Consider the following 23144-nt stretch of genomic DNA (forward strand, 5'->3'; position numbering starts at 1 on the left):
GAATCGAAAAGGTCTGGATTTATATGAACTTTATTTCCATGAGTCTCTTCAGGGTATGGGACAGGACAGACCATTTCACCATTATCCATTTTGTGTTTTTGAATAAACACAATCCTTTTAACCATGTGTAGGTTAGTTGCCAGAATTCTCTTCCTGAAAGCAAAACTGGTTGATGGTCATTACTTTACAATGCAAAGTAATTGACCTGCTTCACAAAACAAGCACATATTCTACTGGTGAAGGGGAAGGGAAGGTAGGAGGGTGTTAAATCTGTAATAGTACAGTATAGGTACTTCATAGACTGTGAGGGTTTTATTTGAAGGAATAAAGAAGTGGCTTCCAATAAACCGTTTGTTTGTCTTTTTTTGCAATGAGAGAGCAGGGAGGACAAAGTGAGAAGAATCTTGAAGAATCTTGTGAATGATGTGGATCTGTTTTGGCATCTACATCAGCACCACCTGCTGTTGGACCTTAGACCCAGTCAGTTGCATAAGATAAGACAGCGCTTATGCAGCTAAAGATGCTGATCTCAGACCAATTTGCGTTAAGTCTTTTCCGATTTTTGCATAGTTTTTTATTTTTTTACTGACCCTAGATCTGCTTTTAAAGAAGGATTAAAGAAGAGTCACAAACTCAACCATCTGCTTCCTGTAGACGTCGGGGAGGAGCTACAATAATAAAATACGTGATGCGATCAAAGTGAAAAAGCCACTGAAAGAGTGAAACAGCATTTGTGTGGGTTACACCTGCAGTTTGGTAAGTTCCCCGTGGCCGTAGCAACCTTTTTAGCGAATGTAGCTAAATGTATTTCTCCATGGTCATAGTTTTTTGTGTAGCTAATAGTTTGTTTAGAAATGGCTAGCCTAACGCATTGGGGCAAGATAAAGTCAATATGAAAAATAACATGAATAGAACAGTTCATTCGTTTTAGCTAGCACTTCGGTATTTTAAATCAAAGTGCTAAATAATTCAGTAATACATTTTGGTATGTGTCAGTAAGAGGTGATGCTAATGATGATTATTTACATCCATACGCCTGCAGTGATGTTACACCCAGATGATAGACATTTGTGTCCCTCTAAGACTTGCGGTACATTTTCTACTTTAATAAAAATGCATTAGTGGGCAGAAACTTTGGTTTGTAGTTGAAGTTGATTTACCTCACTGCACCCACAGTAGGTAACCGTCTGCTATCAATGTGTCTATTGATGGATCAGCCATTGTCATGTCATGCAGAATCCCAATGAGAGCGCAGATGAGTTCACCTTGTTAAGAGTGACCTGACCTCAGCCTCTCCCGCCGGCACACTGCAGTGACAGGCCCAGGCCCAGGACACAGTGAACCACTGAGCCCTCGTGTATCATGGCTGCCAACCAACAGAGAGCCAGAGCTCAGGGCAATGCAACAGAGGGGAACATAACTGAGCCCAGGACTACTGAGAAAAAATGCTGTAAGTATATGAGCCGAGGACCTGTATTATTGACATGTATTATTGCTGTTATTATCCAGTTATAATCCTTTGCTATTCTCCTCATCAGATGAAACCTTCAGGCTTTGTCAACTGTCAACCTGATCTGTTGTCATTGTGTACTGTGGGCATTAGTTCTATAATCTTATTGTGGCAGTGGCATGCACTGCAGGTGAATTCAGTTCAAGTTCAGTTCAAGTATTTTATTGTCAGATGCACAGAACAACACAAGGTTAGACTGGGCACTGAAATTCTTAGGACAAGACAACACAAAGCAACCTGGCATAACATGACATATGAGTACTCAGAACAAAGATTACCCCCATGATAAGCTAAAATATAGTATAATAAACCTCCAAATATACAAAATAATATACAATACGGTATACTAAACCTCTAATTCACATATTAACCTATACTAATCTAATAACCTTTACTAACCTAAGACAAGCGGGGTACAATTAGTGTAATATTGCTGATGCAACCAGTAGCTGAAAGTGCAACCAGTGGCTGAAAGTGACAGTGTGTAAAATGGCTTGTGAGAAGTGTCGACTGTGTATCAGCGTCCATATCAATGTTCATTCAAAAGCCTGATGGCACTTGGAAAGAAGCTTTAGTCCAGTCTTCGTGTGCGTGACAGAATGCTTCGGTATCGCCTGCCAGAAGGTAACAGAGTAAAAAGACTGAAGGATGGGTGGTAATAGTCTCTTAGAATCCTGCCAGCTTTCCTGAGGCATCGTGTGTGGTACGTGTCCTGTAGGGCTGGGAGCTTCCTGACAATGATGAACTCAGCAGACTTGACCACACTACGTAGGGCCTTGCGGTCCCTGTCTGTGCAGCTCCCATACCACACTGTGATGCAACCAGTCAGTATGCTCTCTATAGTGCATCTATAGAAGAAATCATTGGAAGATGTAGATCTAGTTGGGTGGACGTGTAATAAACACATTTAGTTTTTTGGTCCATTTTGTGATTCACTGGTTTAGAGTGCTGTCTTCACAATATGGTAATATTGGAAAATATGGAACGTGGTACTCCAAGTGACACATGCTTGTGAACACCCCTCTGGTGTGTGAAGAATGGGTTAAGGCAAGAGCAACATGCTTCAGTGAAACTCAAGGTAGATTGAATATGTAATCAGTAAAGGTTTAACAGACAGTCACTGATGAATAAGTAAGCAGAAACTTGCTCTATGGTTCACATACTGTACATTGCTTTTGGTTGTTAGACTGTTTGCTAACCCTCTTCAAGTTTTGACCCACCTGATTCTAGAATGTGACAGACTTGTTGGGTCTTGTCAATTGTAGTTTTTTAGCATGGGAGATGGGATGGCCTTATATGGACTTGAGAGATGAACAGTATATTAAACCAGAAACAGAGCACATAGAACTGGACCTCCTTCAGTGACCTCCTCCAGAAGTCTAGGGTTTGTTTTGAATTGACCCTTTAAACACAGGATGTGTTCATGATTGGTTAGTGGCTGCTGCTGATGCTTGGGAAACATTCACCACTAGTAAAGGCCTCTGGATAGACATGGAATTGTAAGGTTGAGGATGAATTTGTAGGCACTCTCTCTTGTAAATAATTAACAATGTGTAGTCTATTTGAAATGTTTATTTTTTGTGTTCACAGCATGGGCCTCCTACATGACCAACTCACCCACTGTGATTGTGATGATTGGCCTACCTGCCAGGGGGAAGACCTACATGTCCAAGAAGCTGACTCGCTACCTCAACTGGATAGGAGTGCCAACCCGGGGTAAGCATACTGGCATCACAATGGGTGCTAGTTGTATAGACTACAGCTACCTGCATTGAGTGTGTTTGGACCAGGTAAACTTTGACACCATACCTTGTGAAGGAATTCACACCACCACACGTCACCGTTTACGACACAAACTAAAGAGAGTTGGTTAAATCTACGGAAAATGTAGCTACATTTTAATCAGGTGTTGTGCAATCGTATACTATTACACCCTTACAATACATAAAAATGTATTGTTAGAAAGTAACATTTCAGTCAAATGTCAATCTATTTATGGTTGTGTTACATACTAAGTACCCAAATAATGAGTCCTTTCTACGGGTGTCTATTGTTCCAGACAACCACTACATTCAGTTGGTATGCTCTAGCAACCAGTTTCTGTAGACCTTTATGTCAACATTTTGTCATACTGACGAACCTGCTTGACTTCAACAGTTCAGGGCTATAGGAAGAAACAGGTAATGCTGTTAGCCTGAGTCTCATTATGACAGGCATCTGTCTACCTTTCAGTGTTCAACCTCGGAGTCTACAGGAGAGAAGCCGTGAAGTCATACAAGTCCTATGACTTCTTTAGACATGACAATGAGGAGGCCATGACGATCAGAAAGTAAGTGTCCTCTCCCTGTCACAGCTATGTGGGCCTGTGACAAGTATAGGTAGCATTACTGTATTACTGCAAGTGTAACCTCTATAATAAAGTATAGCCTGGTTTACAAGACTTCCTGTTGACTCAAAACAAAGCATCTCATTAGTTGTATAGGGATTATGTTGGCAGCCTCCCATTTCCCTGGCCTCCCTTAGTTTAATACTTGGTGATGAAGATGTTTTATTATAAACTTAATTGATATCAATAGCTTTGTGTGCTGGGAAATGTACATGACACAAATGCTCAATAGTTTTTTTACTTGTGTTGTATGTGCATGTTACATTGATCTACGTGGCCGTAAGCACTGACTTGGGGTGTGTGTAAATGTGTCTCTCCAGACAGTGTGCTGTTGTGGCACTGCAGGATGTCAAGGCCTATCTGAATGAAGAAGGAGGCCAGATTGCTGTAAGGACACATAACACAACATTGCAATTCTCTAAGCTTTCAGATGTTACAGGTTACTAATGCAAACACAAGACTGGTTCTAAACACCAATGGTCAAGTGTTCCAAGTTCCATTTGTAATGCTTCTTTGGTTTCATTAGAAACGACAATCGTACATACTATTTATGTTGGTGTGATTTGAGGACCTGTGTCCTTGTGAAATGTCCCAGGTTTTTGATGCCACCAACACCACCAGAGAAAGGAGGGAACTGATTCTCAGAGTAGCTGAAGACAATGCTTACAAGGTTAGGGTTGCTTTCGTCTTGACTCATGTCCTCAAAGTCCTCAATATGATCCTATTACTTGACATTCAGATTAATTGTTTTACCACATTGGTGATGTTTTAAAGGTGACCATATGTACATGTGTAAATGTTCTGTATGTGTTTGGTGACGATTGGCTTTGTTTGCAGGTGTTCTTTGTAGAATCTGTATGTGACGATCCCGATGTCATAGCTGAAAATATTCTGGTAAATCATGCACCAACTCAACCTTAACTCAGCTCAGCGTATTTCACTGGCTGTCTTTGTGAGCTAACCACTCCCATTGTAGCCCATGACTTCATTTGTGAATGTAGATCTAACCCCATTCATTGACACAAAGCGGCAACTATGTTTTCTGGGGTCCACAACTAATCATCTTGCTTCTCCTGAGCCTCACTGCCTCTTCTGTAGGATGTGAAGGTGTCCAGTCCAGACTACCCAACGAGAGACAGAGAGAGTGTGATGGAAGATTTCCTGAAAAGGATAGAATGTTACAAAGTTACTTACCAGACATTAGACCCTGATGAATATGATAAGTAAGAGAACGTTACATTACACTTATTATTTTGGGTAATCTCAAGGTGTCTTCACAGTTCACCCAGCAGGTGGAGATATTTCTCAGAGTAGACAGACGATCGTTTTTCTTATACGTGGCTGAAACCTGATCTTTTACTGTCTATCGGTAAAAAGACACCCAAGTCACACAAACTTGAATCACTTACAGTATTTTATATCCACATTTCCATCATATGTTATTTAACATTCACAGACAAAATTGCTTACGGCCTTAAACCACAGTTTTATGGCAAGTTGTTACAGTAAGTTCTGAAGAAATGATCTTAATCAAAAGATGGCATCTTACCGAAGGTCTTATGACTGGGAAACCTCACGCTCAGTGAATTCCTCTGGACCACGTTCAATATGGCAAGTTTCGTAATCACTTAGGCTTCTCCAAACATCCTCTAAAGCAGAATTTGACTTTGTGACCATGTTAGGTGTTGGGGGGGTTTAAAGAAAAGAAAATTCAGACTGTCACTACTGTAACAGATGGAGTTATGGAATACTTTGTCATTAAGGATTTTTTTTATATGCATTTGTTTAAAACTCAATATTTATACAATATCTTCATCTTAACTGGATGGAGGTTATATCTGGTCACTGACACTGTCCTGTCCTCTGATACTAGGGACCTGTCCTTCATACAGGTCATCGACGTGGGACGCCGTTTCCTGGTCAACCGGGTGCAGGACTACATCCAGAGCAAGATCGTTTACTACCTCATGAACATCCACGTGCACTCCCACTCCATCTACCTGTGTCGCCACGGCGAGAGTGACTACAATTTGGAGGGGCGTATCGGGGGTGATTCTGAGCTTTCTGCCAGAGGGAAACAGGTGCTTCTAGTTCTAACTGGATCTTAAATGATATCCGTAGACAGGATCAAACCAACCTCGATATAAACCTTTTCTAAAGTCTCTGACTCTTTTCTGTGGATTCTCCTGCTATGTCAGTTTTCTGCAGCTCTGAAGGACTTTGTTGAGGAACATGGTCTGTCTGATCTGAAGGTGTGGACCAGCCAGCTGAGAAGGACCATCCAGACTGCTGAGGAGCTGGGCATTCCCTACGAGCAGTGGAAGATCCTCAATGAGATAGATGCTGTCAGTCCATCACCACAGAACAGGAAAGCACCCAAGACCCCCAGGAAACACAATATATCTTGAACATTCTATTGTGTGTTCCTCAGGGTGTATGTGAGGAGATGAGCTATGACATGATAAAGCAAACCTACCCTGAAGAGTTTGCTATGAGGGACCAGGACAAATACCATTACCGCTACCCAGGAGGAGAGGTAAGGACAGTTGTTTGGCCTTTAGAGGCCTTGTCTGTCTATGGCCTGGTACCTAGAGTGCTGTGCTCAGTGTGTCCTTCTGGTCTCTCCGTAGTCCTACCAGGACCTGGTACAGCGACTGGAGCCTGTCATTATGGAGCTGGAGCGTCAAGGCAACGTGCTGGTCATCTGTCATCAGGCTGTTATGCGCTGTCTTCTGGCTTACTTCCTGGACAAAAATGCAGGTACACTACAGTACACTATATACAGATAATTCATCTCAGACCTTAACTGAAGCCCAAGTGTTGACTGGATTTTCATTTGTCAAGAAAGATCCAGGCTTGACCCAAACCCGAACTGTGAGATTCACTACAGCAAAGTGAAGTAGAGGTCACTCTAACAAAATTGTGTAGACAAAACAGGGAACTTCTGTAAAACTCACGTTGTAACCTGTACCTGCCTTAAACAGATTTCCATAAATGGAAAAACATAATAATGGGCTGCATAGTAAATACATGCTGTGGTTGCCTGCTATTTTGTGGCTATTAAAGGGTTGCATCAGTCACAGTCATAGCCTGTGTCAGAGGCCTGGGGTCTTTCTTTCTGGGTTATTAATGATTTGTTCTGTAATTAAAGAGAGGAAAATAAAGACAGCTCAGTGTCGCAAGTAGTTTTTTGTTGTTGTTTCATTGCTACTACTGTAGACACAATACAAAGGCAAGTCTTGACAGGCCCAAACCCGTTGATAGCCAGATTTGAAACTCTGATACACACACTAAATCAAATATACAATACAGGGTGCACATTTTGAGAATGCATATTCATTATGATATTATTGTGATTATGATACACATCTTTTTACTAATCTTTGCTCCGACTGCATTTTCCTTCAGTCTAAGAAAAAGTGGAAAAGTAGAAGTAACAATTTATTCTAAATGTCACATGCTATTCTTAAATTATGCTGCCAAATCAGGGCAGGAAGTGACCTAGGTCTGTTTAAGCCTGTAAAGTTAAAACCACAGTCTGCTGCTTGCTTACACAATGACTAGTCACCTCTGACCAGCACTGCCACCCACTCCCAGAGTTGCCCAGATGTCATTGTAAAGAGAAGCTGCTTGGTATTACTGGTATGCTATTGTGTCTTCTAGATCTATTATTATCAAAATAAGAACTTGTGGTGCAGATTATGTGTGAATAATCAGTATGTGACAAGATGTGAAAATGGACTGACACTTGTGTGTCATATCTATTTCTGAACAGATGACCTGCCCTACATGAAGTGCCCCCTTCACACAGTCATAAAGCTCACCCCAGTGGCTTATGGTAGGACGTAACCTCTTCAATGCATGCTCTAAAAAGTTTTATTTTGGGTAGACAAAATCCAATTCAGGGGCGTAGGTTTGTTTTCAAATGCGGTTGAGACAGCTTTTTGGATGTGGCCATTAAAAGTTATTTTCTTAATAAGGTGGGGGAGACAGATTTTCTGTTTTCCAACAGTGTTGCACACATGTATAGTGAAACCTATGCCCCCGGTTTTATGGGGTTGTCATGCACCATCTCTCTGTCCTCTACCCTCCAGGCTGCAAGGTAGACATGTTTGATCTGGGGGTGGAGGCTGTTAACACACACAGAGAGAGACCACTAGTAAGTAGGAGCTCCCGTCTTCATTCATAATATTGTCAAATCCAATATGTTGCTGTTCTGTATGATCTGTTCCATGTGTAGTGATGTAGTCAAGGTCAAGGTGAACTTTAGTATCCCACAAGGGGAAATTTATGTCACTTCAGAATTTTACTGTGGTCATACACAGTAAAATAGATCTTAGGCTATCCTTACAAATGGAGCCCTACAGGATGTTTGTGGAATCATATCTCCTCATTTTCTCACTATCGCCCGGTGGTACAACATGTACCGTAGGATAGTAGAAGTGTAGACAAGTCACTGTTTGTGTGTTCACCAGATGTCCCTGTCCCTGGTGTGTCACACTTATAAGCATGACCACAGAGACTGGAGTAGAGCTGCCTCCTTTTCAATGGGCCAAGAAAAACTAACCAAACCACAACTGTCCTTACAGCTGGTGTTGTTTGTGGCTGTGTATTTTTTACATTTGTTTTCGAGCAAGTGTGAACATATTTTATACAGTATGACACAAAGATCTAAACACCTAGGATGGAGATACCTGTCTCTAATTATGATTTAATATTTAGAATGTGTTATATTACTGTATGTAAAGTCCTTGTACGCCATGGTATATACTAACACAGACACATATACACATGATTTTGTTGCTTAACCCTGATGTGACTTGTCATGCCTGTATTGTCGAACCAGGATAAAGTCCATACAGATGTCCGCCTGCCCGCCTTTCTCAGATGGAACAGTTTCACCCCCCTCTCCAGCCACGACCAGGTCAAGCGCCCACGCCTTTACAGCGCTGGCAACCCCTCCCAGCCACAGAAGGCCCTGGCCCCCTCTCTGTTCAGCATGCCGTTCCCAGAGGCATCCGAGGGGGAGGAGATGCTGCAGAGCCAAGTGAGGACTGCTGCTTACTTGTCTAGATAACCTCCTACACTTCTTTATTTATACTTGTTTCCAGTACAATTAGCTAAGAGTCTAAGCAAGTATAATTCAAACTTTCTTTAATATTGGGTGTGTAGAGAAGTAATTGGAACATAAAACTAAATTCCCTCTGAGTTGTAAATTCCCTCAGTCTGAGCTCAAGTGCGGTCAGAGCCACTCAAAACAAACGCCATGAGGATCCACCCAGAATTCCCCCAGTCGTTTTGGAGTGATCATCCTCCATCTTTCTTCACTTCTCTACCCATGTCCATTAACCAGACCCCATCTTCTCTCTTTCTCTTCCCGTCTCCTTTGTCTATTCCGCTGCCCCCACAACCTCCTCTCTCCTCTATCTCTCCACTCCACAGGAGTCTGTTAACTACTTCAGCCCCGGAGACACAGGTGATGGTGTCGACAGTTAAAGAAGATTTGTAAAAATGGACCTGTCATCTACATTTACTCATTTAGCAGACGCTCTTACCCAGAGCGACTTACAGTAAGTACAGGGACAATTAGGGTGAAGTGCCTTGCCCAAGGACACAACGTCATTTCGCGGCAACCTTCTGATTAATAGCCCGGTTCCCTAACCGCTCAGCCATCTGAATCCCTTCAGCTTCCTATCTAATACCAGTTAGATTGCTTTGATTCCCCCTCCTCTCCAAAGGGAGTTGTCAAGTGTCTGAGGCCCTTGTAAACAAATTATTGCATTGCTATTTACAGTAGATTGTCAAGTGTAATGGAAGAAGCAAGTCACTGCCTCTGATTATGGCCATGTAGCTAGCGTTTCTTTTATCATATTGTGTCAATGCCTGTGCATCTGTGTGTATTAGCACCAACATACCTAGCACAAAAGTCAATGTTAAATTCACTGTACACCGAAATACAGTATATGTCAAATGTACTGTCTGAAAGTGTCTAACTTGTAAATGTGTTGTGAATGTTGCATTGAAATAGTTGATTTTACAACAAATGATAAGTTAAGGTTCTGCTTTAGGAGAAAAATATCAACACTTGTTTTCAATCCATATGACCTCATTTGCTTCTGATGTGCAGAAGCATAGTTCCAGTGAATCATTCAGACCCAAAAGTGCTGGCAAACATTTCTGGATTTCTGCAATGTGGCCTAGGCCATACTAAGAGGTTACCTCAGTCTGAACTCTTTCTACAGATGACAGTTTTACTAGTTATCTTACAGTCCTACACATCTTACAGTCTTTGGCCTTATTGCTTAATTAATGCCCACCTTAAAGAGTCTTCTATTAGAAGCCACATGACATCTTAGATTAACCTCCAATCATAATACATTCTCAGGTGTATCTGAACTACAGATGTAGAGTAGTCGCTCTCTTCCGTTATATCACAACTTTTGGCACTTGGGACCTCCTCACTGCATTCCGTTTTTCCTCAGTCATGGGCTTCAATGTTGTGTACTCTGAATCCATCGGATTCCATCGGCACTGCTTCATGTTATTTTTTTGACAGGACAGTATGTGTGCAACACTGTGTATTTTTGAATGCAGCTCAACTGGCAACATAGGGTAGGAATAAATTATACAACAGAGTGGCTCTGATACGGGTGGCCACTATTTCTTATTCTGATATTTTTATATTTCAACATTGAAAGATAATGTTAAATGTTTTAATGCATATTTATTGGCAAATTATGTATTTTTGTTTTATTTTTGTTATATATCAACAATGTATGGTATTTGTATGGTTGTAATTACTTCTAACAAACAGGTTTTCTTTGAGAAAGTGCTATGGTCTGACTGCTCATTCTACTCTCACTCATATGATACTGTACTTGGCTTTGATGTTTTTTTTTTAATTATTATTATTGAGAATCACAAGGAAAATATGTAACAGACACTTTGTTATGATATTTTAAAATCCCAAGACTATTATTTACTGTATATTTTACACTTAATAAATAACGTTCAATTTTTTGTGTGGCTTAACACCAGATCTCTCTACAGCCAGGGCATGTCCAGGTGTGCAGTGTTGCACTGCAACGTTTTCCAGCCTCTGTTACACCCAGTGTGGTGTCTCATTGAGACAAGACCCAACACGAGTCTTCATTGTCTATATCACACTCTCTGCCAAAACCAAACTTAAACAGGATGTGTACAGTATGCGTCACAAACGCAGCAAGCCACAGTAACATTATGTTTGCTTCATTTGTTGTGAATCTGACGTCAATCGGTATTATTATGAAAGGACTAAAGATCCAGCTTTGTTTTGTGCCGAGCAGATAAACCAGTTAAGCCGACTGCCAACTAAAACTAAAATATTGCGTCATTGTTTTGTAAGGTGAGTGTGCAGTCAGTTCTCTGTAAAAGTGTACAGTTCTCAAGTAAAACCTGCTGTATGCAATAGCCTAATGATACAAAATTCAGTTTTGAAATAGGGAGACCTGACTCATGGGAGAAACGGATTAAGAGTCGGCCTACATTCTTACATTTGGTCTAACAGGTTAGAGGGTGTTTGAGGGTGTAACTGGTGTTTCCATTCCAGCACACCTATAGTGTCACGTTAAGACAACAAGTGACTTTATTCTTCTGTCATGAGTCATTGCTGAACGGAAAAACACACTATAATGTGTACAACTAACACAAGTTATAGCATTATTCACCCCACTTTAACTGTTATCTAGCTTTATTAACAATTCAAATATTTAGCCTATAATTTTCAAGAATAAGAAAATGTGTAAGGCTATAGTATAATTTCTTTGTACACACTCTATTTTTGCATGAAACTGCAATTACATTTATATTTGACAAATATAATTTGTGACCTCAGCTCCGCAAATGCAAATAATCTAGCTCGAAACGTTTGAAAGTGTTAGAAATTGTTAAATACTTTTCAAACTGTCAATTTAAAGTAGGCTATCACATTCGATATATGCCTGTGTGGATACATTTGTGGCCACCTGTGTCCTAACTGGATGCGAGCGACGCGACGCTGCACAGAGCGACAGGGCACGCTGTACTGACCAAACCTTTCGTCGGACCCCGTTTCTATTTTTTGTACTAACCACGTTCGACATAGGACACCTACGTTCCAATTCCATTAGAAAACAAGACAAACTAATTGTGTCACTGACCCCAGGGGAGGTTCTAGTCCATTTCAACTGGAGAGCCAAGCTGGGGCCAGTTGTAGGCCCTACTGTTAGAGGGGCCAGTTACAGTTTTTTCACCGCATTAACAGACACAATACCATGTTTATAACTAGAGAGGGTACAATTTCTGGGGAAATTGTAGGGTGTGCTTGCTTTCGTCGGTTGCACAGGGGTCCGTTTTTGAATGACATTTTTACAACTGATATTTCTGTATATTTTATATAAAAATGCATACTTATTATTTATAAAGATTACATAGATTTAAAAGCTTCTTTTTTGCTGCTCATTTACAACTGAAAATACGAGTGAAGTGTAGAATGAAATAGATGCCTTCTCATTTCCCCTGCAAGAGGCAGCCTCATCGTTGAATCAAAACGAATAAATATGGCAGACCGGTCTAAAAATTGACCTAGTCTCTATGACTTAAACGTCATTTTAAGTTTTTCCCTTCTCATGATATTTTCAGGCATTTAGCCTACCCATTGCATTCATTCATTAATAAAGAACCCCCTTTGAAGATTATTCTACGACGTTACCCGGCAGTAGAAGATGGAATCGCGATTCAAACAGTGCCATCTGCTAACTGAAAATATGCCCCCCAAAACGTAAATAAGCTTGACATTTATTTAGTGGAAAATCGCTCATTCATAAAAAGCTCACTGGTAGCGATCATTGTCAGTAACAACGCCAAGTGCGATATAGCCCTGTGTGGAGAAGCTGCCCCGGTAAATTGTACAGTACAGTACACTACTGCTGTGTTCGTCTTGGTAGCGATTGCGAATTGGATTTAACGTTCCGTTGTACGGTTTAAGATGAAATTAATTATTTTCATGAACAGATTGACAACGTTTAGGCTGTGGCAATGAAGTTCAGGTTAGTAGTTAGATAGACTTTTGATTTAAGTAAGGGGAGTGCCGAACATGTTCTGTCGCCGTTTGACTTCCTAAACAGCTGTGTACTGTAGATGTTTTTGTAGTGTGTCTCGCGTAAGCTACAGCGTTGCAGTGAGCTACACTGGTTTGAAACCACAGGTAATGGTAATTTCACCAACAAATCGTTTACTAATGTCAGAATAAATCCTACAACGAAAATGTATATGTGAGGAATGTTTATTTTAACGATTGAAAACAGATAACGCTACATCATAAACCACTGTAGTATGTGTTGCCCGGGCAACACAGGCTAATGTCATGATGCTAATACTTCAGTGAAATAGTAGACTACTGTTTCCGAAAGTAGATGTACTTCAACTTATACTGTACATTACACATCACAATTGTGTGTCATATCACAAAGTAAAATGAGTAAATAGTTATCACCCTGGCATCTTTGCTTGTGGCGTTTCTGCAGCTGCCTTGCAGTAAAGCTATAGTTAGCCTAGCTATCCCCCAAGTTAACAGATGCGAAACGAATGTTCTGCCAAAGGTAGTCACGCGTGTTTTGGGTGTGCTCTCGCCGAAGGCTTGAGCACACCCAATTATTCAAACTCTACAATTAAGGGGGCCATAAGGGGGTTCACACACACACACACACACACACACACACACACACACACACACACACACACACACACACACACACACACACACACACACACACACACACACACACACAACACACACACACACACACACACACACACACACACACACACACACACACACACACACACACACACACACACACACACACACACAGAGAGAGAGTTACGCCTCTGGCTGACGCTCGATCCACTTGTTAGGACAGGGTTAAAAAAAACACCACCCATTTTATACCTCCTCCAATTTTAAGGCTTTAAAGTGCGCGCAACAATTTCCTAAACTCAAACAAGATAAAGGGCTGAAGTTGTCAAGGTGTAGGTCCTACATAATGGACCATCTAGCATGGTGTTTCGTATTTTTGGCGTATGTACATGCCTCAGGTAGGTTCTAGAACTTGATGAAATTGTAAACTTTCTTTGGACGATATAGGCTACATTGGCTCAGGCAATGCGTTGTTCAAAATGTCTGTAACTACAACGTCGGACACCGTTAACTAAATGTATTTCCACAGCTCAACTTCCAGCAAATTGCGGTCCACCACAGTCTTATCCGTACACCAAACTTGATGAGAGGAGAATAAACTACAACAATCCCGCTAAAGTTTACTACAAATGCGATGAGGATTATGTGTCATCCGATGGCAGTCGCTTCATCGAGTGTGTACATGGAACATGGACAAAATTAGCACTAAAGTGTAAAAGTAAGTATAATTTTGTCACTCAGAGAATATGCTTGTTAGTTGGAAAGGGAAAACATTTTGTCCCATTGTAACCAACTCATAATGCTCTAGTCTAGTGCTTCCTTGCCGACTGTAAATTCGTCTCAATGTGCAGTGTGTCCCGAATATAGCATGACCGTTGCTCTAAACACACTGTGCTGAATTACAATCCCGCTCCCTACAGAGAAGTCATGTGGTCCTCCTCCTCATCTCCTCAATGGCCGCTTTGTATATCAAGGGAGTTTAGTAGGAGACCAGGCTCAACCAGTGTGCAATGATGGGTAAGCATCAAAGTAATCTGATATTTAGATGTTTGTTCTGATGTTATCACCTTCCAACTGCTTTCACTCATTCACTCATTCTCTTCAAACTACATACAGATACAAACTGAAAGGGTTCAATGAAAACATCATATGCAAGAGCTCTGGTTGGAGTGGGAATCAGCCAACTTGTGAAGGTATGGAATGCAGATTCTTATGTGGGAGAGGTTCCCAGAGATGACATATCCCAAAGCAATCAATTAGAAACTTTGGTAACTGAATTCTGATTCTGGTCTTGTTCCTATAAAGAGGGAGGAGCTGCCTTGGTGCCATCTGTCATGACTACGTGCCAGAAACCCTCCATAGATGAAGGTGTGGTGACTGGAGGCAGTGTGTCAGTGTACAGCATTGGAGAATCTGTGACCTTCACCTGCAACCCAGGCTTCTCCATGTCTGGATCTCGGCAGATCTCCTGTGGTCTAGAAGGCAAATGGCTGCCTCAGCTCCCTACATGTCTGAGGTCCAAAGGTGAGATCCTCTCAGTGTAATGATGTGTTTCAGCCTACCGACATCCCTCTGTGTCTTCCCTATATGAAATTAAAAGAACCCCAAAAATGAGTGAATCTACATTTGAGAATCTTGGATGATCATTCCTCAGAGATTGATTTGTGTAGATAAATCTTTTTTTCTTGTTCATTTGCTTCTGTCTTCAGCTTCATGCAAACCTCATCATAACCAGAAGATAAATAATAACACAGTGGTTGTGGGACAGAAGACGGAGTATAAAGCTGGAGATTCTCTCTCCTTCTCTTGTACACATTTTTTCACTTTGATTGGATCACCCACTGTTACATGTGCCTCTAATGGAACTTGGACCTCTCCCCGTCCGAAGTGCAAAAGTAAATGAGACATTCTCATGTGTTGGAGTGTCATTGAAAACACCTGCAATATGAGTGGACTCTGTGATTTTTATGGATGAGCATTTCAAACATCTTCAAGGCAATTGTTAAACTTGAGTTACAGTTGGGGTACCTTTTTAATCAAATCAACATATCATTTCTGTAGGATTGCAGTGCCGAGAATTGAACATAACTCAAGGAAAACTTTCCAGCAAGCACAAAAGGGCTGGTGAAGAAATTACAATCACCTGTGATGAAGGATACCAGCTCAGAGGGGCAGCAAAAGTTGTTTGTTTGAAGGAGGGAAAGTGGAGTGAGGTTCCAACATGTGAATCAGGTAAGAATTACGAATGTTGGAATTAATGGATTTCCTGTTCATTTTCAGAATGGTTTGTCACCTGTGAAATTATATACCTTTCTTGGGTTATCTGGTGCCTTGTGGTCAATCTTACAAATAATGTGTCAACGTCTACTACATTTGATTACCATGTGCTTTGAAAATGTCCCATAGAAAACCAACCACAACTTGGCTGTAAACAGCCAGCTTACATTTCCAGTGCCACCGTAAGTGTCCACTACAGAGAACAGAGCTTCTTTCCTGAGGGAGCCAAGGTTCGTTACATGTGTCATGTCGGGTATGAATGGAAAGACGGCCATCCGTACCGCACCTGTAAAGGAGGAACTTGGACAGCACTACAAATGATATGTGAACGTAAGAATATACAGTATTTAAACATACACTTTTGGAGCTTTACTTTGGGTTAGGGTTAGTTACTCATATTAGTTTTGACAGTGACATTGGAATGATGAAAATGTTCAAAACAAGTACATTGGATTAACTGGGTAATGCAGGGTAAAGGATGTCAGGCAACACTGATTATGAAAAGTAACAAGCAGCTGATTGTCAGCATTTAGTGGTGCATAAAGTTCAGCTATTGACTGATATGACTGTTTTGTAGTATGTCACCAAAAGTCTGTGTTTTTAGGCTATAGGAGGGAATGGTTGTATAAACTGATTTACCAGAATACATGTTTTGAATACATGACCAGAATATGTTTGTCCTCCTCCAGCTAAATCCTGTGGTAATGCTGGAGAGATATTGTATGGCAGCTATGAGTACGCTGGAACACAGTTTGGAGATACCATCAAAGCAGTTTGTGATCATGGGTAAGGGCACATAAGCAATTGCATGCAAAGCATGTCCCTACTGATACTGTAAAATAAAGTGAAAAATGTTTTGTGGCCTTTTTGTTACCAGGTACCAACTTGTTGGACGGGCTACCAGGAGATGTATGGCTGGATTCTGGGACGGTCACCCACCTGTCTGTGAAGGTAAATGATCATATCATGGAACACCAAACATCTGGAACATCTGTTTTTACCATGCCACCACTACCCTCACATGAAAGCAAATTTCTCATTACATCTGGACTGTGTGCTCTTCAGCTGTGCAGTGTGAAGATCTCCGTGAGGATCCCAACATGGCAATAACTGACTCCTTAGGACCACCTTATGTGTACCCAACTATGATTGGCTTCCGGTGTCGCCGAGGGACACTGGTTGGACCAGAAAGGATCTACTGTACCGAGGATGGGACATGGAGTCAACAGCCGCCAAAATGCAAATAAAGGTTATACATGGAGTTCTAGATAAATAATAATAATACAAATACTAATTACATCAGTAATTCTTTAGTGGGATGTTAATAGTGTAAATAATGTGACTGGTACACTATACACTATTTTTGTATTTTTCATTTTAAGAAACTATTGCACATAAAGTGAAATTCTTTAACCTCAGTTTTCTATGTTCTCATTTAACAGCTCGAAAAGGAAGAAGTGAACATGAGTCTGTCTGGCACGTCTGCTTAAAGCAGCCGACATCAACTGAAACCATCATATTTAACAGTCACAATAATATAGAACTTCAGGTTCAGTTTTTTTACCCAATAATAAGCTAAACATATTTATTTATTATGATTTAACATAAGATTTTACATCTTTTCAGCATTTTGCTAAATTGCTTTATTGCAACTGACAGTAGAAAACCTTTATTATATAAACTGAAGAAAATAAGATGAGTATCAGGTATTGAGACATGAAATAATTTCTGAAACTAATCTCAAGTACAGTATGTTTATTTGAATAAGTGTTTTGTGGAGTTAGTAACAAGTTTATAACCTTGTTTAATTTCAGCTCTGTACATTTTGAACAGTTGATACTTACACATACATGTGCTTCTTGTTCTCTATGGACTGAACACAGTGAGTGAACGTTTTATGAACAAATGAGAGCTACAAGAAATTTAAGAACACCAATTCCATTCATTTAAAAAGACAATACAAAATCCAGACATTTTTTACATGAGCAATAACAATTTTCAAGTGCAAATACCATTATCCACTCTATGATACATCATAGCAAACTCAACTCTTGTTAAAAAGGCAAACAAAACCGTTGTGTTCAGGTTGCAGGAGGAGAGAGAAGAGGGTGGGGCATAGTTGGGTTGTGACAGTGAGCGCTATGACCTGGTTGATATTGACATTTAAATTCTTGGATCAGGAAATCAATTTGACACTGTGCCATCAGCAACCGAAGATAAACAGCTTAGTAGCTGGTCTTTTTTTAACACTCAAAGAAACAAAAGGGCTGTGTTCGTGTGATGTACAGTTGTTCTTTACCGTGAGATTGCATGGCAATGTCTATGACTGAAACAATGTGGTAACAATCCCCTCTTTCTTATCCCAAAGCTCATGTGCTTACATCTAAGTGAAGGTAGTGTACGATAACTTTTGAAGTACACCTTTTTTATTTTATTTTATTTACAATGATGGAAAATATAAAAATGTCAAAGGGCCTCCAAGAATATCCATTCCATACTTAAGAGCAGTGATATTCTGTTAAATCTTTTATCAACAAAATGTTGACTATGTCATGGTTACCTACCATCATTGTCATTTGCTTTACACTGACAATGCCATTGTCAGCAAAAAGAATTACTACACAAACTACATTTGTTTTCTCAATCAATTTGGCATATTTAATGTTTTAAAGAAGTTAACACGGTTGTCTAATAGTTCAGTTACATTTATTGTTTCTTTTCAATTATCAATGTATTTAAATGACATTTGTATGGTGTTGATAACAGATTCTTTAATTAGCATGAATATATGCAGTTTTGCAGGCTGTTACATGTAATTTCATTTAGATGGTTCTGTCTATTATTTTGAGAGCAAGGAGTTTGAAGCAAGGCCAAATAAATGGAGAATTGCTCGACTCTTCTGGTGGACTGAAATGTACTGTTTATTTTAAACCAATCACAAAATAAGTTCTAAGTGTAAAAGAGATATCCCCTTGTTATATTTAGGTGTTTAATTATTACGTTTCTGGACATTCAGTATTTCATAATAAGTTCATGTTTTGTCTAGTTTGGGAGTAAAGTAGTGAATTAAATGGATTTCATGTTGCTGTGGGATCCTAACTACAATAGTTACATCTGCAAACACCCACAACTCTGGTCTCAATTATTCACAAGTTATGAAGAGTATAACTAAATGAAGTAGTACTGCTTTAATTCATTGCACTTAGGGTCGGATGGCAGGCTCTATAGTTCTTGTCCACAGCATACTAAACTGGGCTGCCTGAGGGGCAGTCTTTGGAAGAGCTAGCTGGACAAGGATAGGATGACAGTGGCTGTGTGAGCTGGGGTGGGAGGGGGCCTCCTGTTTTTGGAATAGAGTGGAGGGGGGGGGGGGGGTGAAAATCATTTAGGGACCTGCTCAAGCTAGTTAGGATCAAAGACTTTAACCCTCGTCTAATTTATTTTCAATATTTACAAGATTGAAATAAAAACTAAAAAAATGGTGGTCCTCGGAGAGACGTATGGTGTGTGTAATTTTATTTTTTAGAAGAACTGGTGATAGAGATGTTTGTACTTCTATTAAACCAACAGACTATTTAGTGTGGTATAAGTCAGATACACCAAAAAGACAACTTGAGATTGAAAAATTAAAGTGACCTTTTAAAAGAAGCAGCAAACGTATGTCCCTCAAAGACATTTCTCTGTCTCTCTCGCTCACATAGGCATAGCCCAAAAAGACATCTCTGTCTCTTCTGTGGCTCTCCCAAATCTAGTTATCCATTTCCTCTCCAAAACTTCCATTTTCGTCTGGAAATGATAAACTACATTTTATACGCTTTGTTAAGTTAACTTGAATATAGAATAACAGAAAGGTTGTAAAGGTAGGTAACAGTTACACAATATTGACAGGAGGAAAACACATACAATATAACTGTTTTAACAGTAATACCTTAATAAGGAGTTGCTCTAAGAGCACAAATATAACAAAGCTTTGAATGAAGTGGAATGTAACAGTAGCCTCCAGGTCCCCCTCCTTGAGGAGAGCTCACTGAGGACTAAGATGCCTCAAAGGAACAGACTGGTCAGAGCAGAGTCATCCTCTGTCGTACTATGGTAGAGCTGCAGCTGAAACTCAGGTGGAAAAAGCATGATACAGTTTCAGCCCAAACCTCGTGGCAAATTGATCACCCTTCTAATGCATTTCTTCTTTTCTCAAATAGTCCCACTCTTTTCTGTTTTGTCCTTTCACAGACTTTACAGATGAAACCACAGACCCACCCCTAGCTGCAAAAACAAGGGACCACTAAGGAAAGGACGGAAAAGGCCATCTACACAAAACAAGAATGACAACACAATGGGGCGGCGATAAATATTATAGAGAGAGAAAAATCCTTCAGTTAGCCTTTGCTTTGTCTTGAGCTGGCTAACCTCAATGACTGTTTGGGAAAAACCAAAACCAAGAAACCAAACAACTGGTAAAGCTGCATAGGAAAGTGTGTTCTCAAAGCCTTAGGAAATCAAATCTCAAAAAAAAAAAAAAAGTTTTGTGTTTGACTTCCTGTGAAAGGGGTGTGGTTGCCTGTGTCGAGGGGCAAGATCTGGTAATTGGTAGTATGTGTATTGACTACTTATATGGTCGCAGGAAGGCAGAGACTTTGCTGCTTATGAGGCGTATGAAGGAGCGAGGCAGCATTTCGTTGGACTCTCGAGTGGTGTACTTGAAGTAGTTGTTAGGGTGGGCGAGCACATCAAATAAAGTCTTAATCAGCTTTTTATCCTGAAATAAACAAAACAAATGACATTATTTATTTATTTAGTATATATCATCAGTCTGATAACAAGATTATCATCCATAGCGCAGCAAGCACTTACCTTAAGAATTTCTTGATGGTTTTCTGAGGCATACAGTCTACCATCTCTCACAATGTCCTCTACCAGCTGTTCATAGTCCTCTGTGAGTACACGGAAACAAACCAACCATCAACATACAGCACACATTAAAGTTGAGTTATCAGTGACCTCATCATCTCATGGTATGGTACGTTCAGGGCTGAGGGGTTACCATCATAGGTGACGTAGGGGATCTGGAAGCCCCTGGCGCTGTTGGCCTCGTTAGACTTAAAGTTGATCCAGAGGCGACGGGAACGTGCGGTGAAGGCGATCGGTCGCTCGTATGTCTGGCAGGTCTCATAAGTTGTGATGGACGTGGCAGACCCTGCAGTAGGACACATGGCAGAGAATCAGAATAGTGTTTAATCGCCAAGTAAGTCACAAACAAGGAATTAACTTTGGTGGGCAGGTGCATACAATAAACATAATAAATAAAATAAAATGTAGAAAATGTACAACAAAAGACTGGCAGAGCTACACAATATAATATAAAATACGATAAAAGAAAATAATATAGAATAAATAATATAGAATACAAAATAATACTGAATGTGGTAAAGTGACAGAGTGTATGAGTAAAAGTGTGTCGGTGTCAGTTTGAAAACACTGATGGTGCGGAACATCCCAGGTCCTAAAACACAGTACATGTTAAGATGCATGTCATAAAGGAACTCCATGATGTACTGTTATCCATTGACACACTAGAGGGTGCTTTTGATTATGAAATTGAATCAATCCCAGTCCAGTGATTTAGGCGATATGAGGAGTACTCACAGTTCTTCCTCATAACAAGCACATCTCCACAGTCGTCCTCCGAGGGCAGGAAGATTTCAGGAACCACGATAAGGATCTTGCGCTTACTCGGAGGGTTGATGTTCCAGATACACTCCACATTGGCAGGGTAATTCCCTGGGTAGTTGGGTGACTCAATGTAACCTGTGAACTCGCCCATCTCTCCGCCACATTCTCTGTCTGCAGCACACACAAATTAAACCAAAATTGACCAAAGTCAGTCAAAAGGGCAAATTAAAGAATTTTGTTTCACTGGCGATAAGTATATTCCAAGGCACTTACTCTTGCACTGAGAGACACTTGTGGCCCCATCAAAGTCAGTAGTGGTGTTCCCCGGGCAGGAGATGCAGTAGTTTTGTCTGAACTCTGTCTGATACGTGCCCAGGGGACAGCGAATACACCGGTGAACTGTGGTGTTGTAGTAGTGGCCAGGAGAGCACTGAACTGCAGGGACGAACAAGACGCACACACAAAGTTACAAAACATCCATGAACGATGACAGGTTTGTAGCAATCATCATTGTATGAGACTATTGATTCCCTGACCTTTGACCTCACAGTCATGGAAGGAGCTGGCCCCCTCCCTCTTGGTGCCTAGCCCACCACCACAGGGGAAGCAGAGGGTGCGGCCCAGGTCTGGCTGGTAGCTGCCCTGGGGGCATGGCTGGCAGGGTTTGAACCCATCATTGGAGAAGTAACCAGTAGGGCACTGGCCTACAGTCAAACAGACACATCCCACACAAGTAAATACAGACAACTGGCACAGTAACTACTTACCGGCACAGTATAGTCACTTGAAGAACATCCTATCCCCCAAACATTTAGCACCATGCAAGGCTGCTACAGTATATGCTTGTTTGACCAATCATGAACATTAGTTGGCACCAGGAATGTCCATATACCTGCACAAGAGGAGATGTTGCGTGCCCCCGCAGGTCCATGCCCGTCACTTCCAGGGCAGAGATCACAGGCCAGCTGACCCTCCCTTTCCTGGAATGTGCCAGGTGGGCACTGGACACAGCGCTCCTGCTCCCCATGATAGTAAGAGCCTGGCAAGCATCTGACTGAGAAAACAGCCACAGAGGCTCTGGTAAGGGAGCTGGACACACACACACACACACTGATACTAGGACAACAATGACAGTTACACAGTAACTTATGAGTGCCTAAAAAGATGCAACCTGTAGCTACCCACAGTAACCCCCAACTTGTGGAACACACGCTTACACGCCTACTGCATATCTAACACACATGGTGAGCCACATGTTGTAGACACATGCTAACATCCCACTGTTTTCACTCCGCAGGTCTTACCACAGCGCCCACTGTCCTTCTCGCGGCCGGGGCCACAGTTGTCCTGTCCTGAGGTGGTCTGGGGCAGCTTCTGGGCCACCTCGTATTCCAGGCCTGCCACACGGATCAGGAAGCGCTCCTGGTTGATGGACTTCTTCAGGGCCTTAATGTAGGTCTTCACCTGCTTCTCCATGCGCTGCCTCAGACAGCTCAGGTTACAGCTCCCTGACATGACACAGCACCAGGGCTGGTTGTTACCAGATGTTCTCTCCCTAGCTTAACATACTATTGCTGTTAATGGGA

General features: G+C 41.1%; 3 protein-coding genes across 8 annotated transcripts in view; 2 read left to right on the plus strand and 1 right to left on the minus strand.

The window, feature by feature from the left end:
• The first annotated feature begins 669 nt into the window (after nt 1-669).
• On the plus strand, nt 670-10916 carry LOC134018936 (6-phosphofructo-2-kinase/fructose-2,6-bisphosphatase 2-like). 3 transcript variants are annotated; one of them, XM_062459321.1, is made up of 16 exons: nt 670-756; nt 1237-1450; nt 3101-3226; nt 3743-3839; nt 4217-4283; nt 4492-4566; nt 4734-4790; nt 4995-5119; nt 5770-5977; nt 6095-6241; nt 6328-6432; nt 6527-6656; nt 7672-7734; nt 7991-8055; nt 8743-8943; nt 9339-10916. In XM_062459321.1, the coding sequence occupies exons 2-16, from the start codon at nt 1363-1365 to the stop codon at nt 9390-9392; spliced, it is 1608 nt and encodes a 535-aa protein (XP_062315305.1). In that variant the 5' UTR covers nt 670-756; nt 1237-1362; the 3' UTR covers nt 9393-10916. The 3 variants fall into 3 exon arrangements, with proteins under 3 accessions (XP_062315305.1, XP_062315306.1, XP_062315307.1); XM_062459322.1 differs by having other exon boundaries at nt 714-756; nt 1320-1450; XM_062459323.1 differs by lacking the exon at nt 670-756 and having other exon boundaries at nt 1405-1450; nt 3162-3226.
• Nucleotides 10917-13853: 2937 nt separating this feature from the next.
• On the plus strand, nt 13854-18787 carry LOC134018938 (sushi, von Willebrand factor type A, EGF and pentraxin domain-containing protein 1-like). Its single transcript, XM_062459324.1, has 12 exons — nt 13854-14009; nt 14141-14329; nt 14532-14628; nt 14728-14804; nt 14917-15135; nt 15321-15506; nt 15673-15843; nt 16018-16218; nt 16578-16674; nt 16766-16839; nt 16954-17137; nt 17331-18787. Exons 1-11 carry the CDS (start codon nt 13958-13960, stop codon nt 17133-17135), a joined length of 1545 nt encoding a protein of 514 aa, XP_062315308.1. The 5' UTR covers nt 13854-13957; the 3' UTR covers nt 17136-17137; nt 17331-18787.
• scube3 (signal peptide, CUB domain, EGF-like 3) overlaps nt 17877-23144 on the minus strand; it is a 57032-nt gene continuing 51764 nt past the window's right edge. For all 4 annotated transcript variants that reach the window (XM_062459317.1, XM_062459320.1, XM_062459318.1 and 1 more), the window contains 8 exons: nt 22863-23066; nt 22451-22612; nt 22095-22262; nt 21832-21993; nt 21532-21729; nt 20930-21082; nt 20740-20819; nt 17877-20644 (listed from right to left, as the gene is read on the minus strand). In XM_062459317.1, coding sequence (XP_062315301.1) covers nt 20492-20644; nt 20740-20819; nt 20930-21082; nt 21532-21729; nt 21832-21993; nt 22095-22262; nt 22451-22612; nt 22863-23066 — 1280 coding nt within the window. In that variant the 3' untranslated portion in view covers nt 17877-20491. The remainder of the gene's footprint in view (nt 20645-20739; nt 20820-20929; nt 21083-21531; nt 21730-21831; nt 21994-22094; nt 22263-22450; nt 22613-22862; nt 23067-23144) is intronic.

This window comes from Osmerus eperlanus, chromosome 4, assembly GCF_963692335.1.
Source record: "Osmerus eperlanus chromosome 4, fOsmEpe2.1, whole genome shotgun sequence".
Taxonomy (NCBI): Eukaryota; Metazoa; Chordata; class Actinopteri; order Osmeriformes; family Osmeridae; genus Osmerus; species Osmerus eperlanus.

Bases quoted from the DNA above. Each gene is read 5' to 3' on its own strand.
- LOC134018938 (XM_062459324.1), top strand. From the start codon at position 13,958: ATGGACCATCTAGCATGGTGTTTCGTATTTTTGGCGTATGTACATGCC. The intron at 14,010-14,140 runs GTAGGTTCTAGA...GTATTTCCACAG, and splicing joins GGCGTATGTACATGCCTCAG to CTCAACTTCCAGCAAATTGC. The intron at 16,840-16,953 runs GTAAATGATCAT...TGTGCTCTTCAG, and splicing joins TCACCCACCTGTCTGTGAAG to CTGTGCAGTGTGAAGATCTC.
- LOC134018936 (XM_062459321.1), top strand. From the start codon at position 1,363: ATGGCTGCCAACCAACAGAGAGCCAGAGCTCAGGGCAATGCAACAGAG. The intron at 4,284-4,491 runs GTAAGGACACAT...GAAATGTCCCAG, and splicing joins AAGAAGGAGGCCAGATTGCT to GTTTTTGATGCCACCAACAC. The intron at 5,120-5,769 runs GTAAGAGAACGT...CTCTGATACTAG, and splicing joins GACCCTGATGAATATGATAA to GGACCTGTCCTTCATACAGG.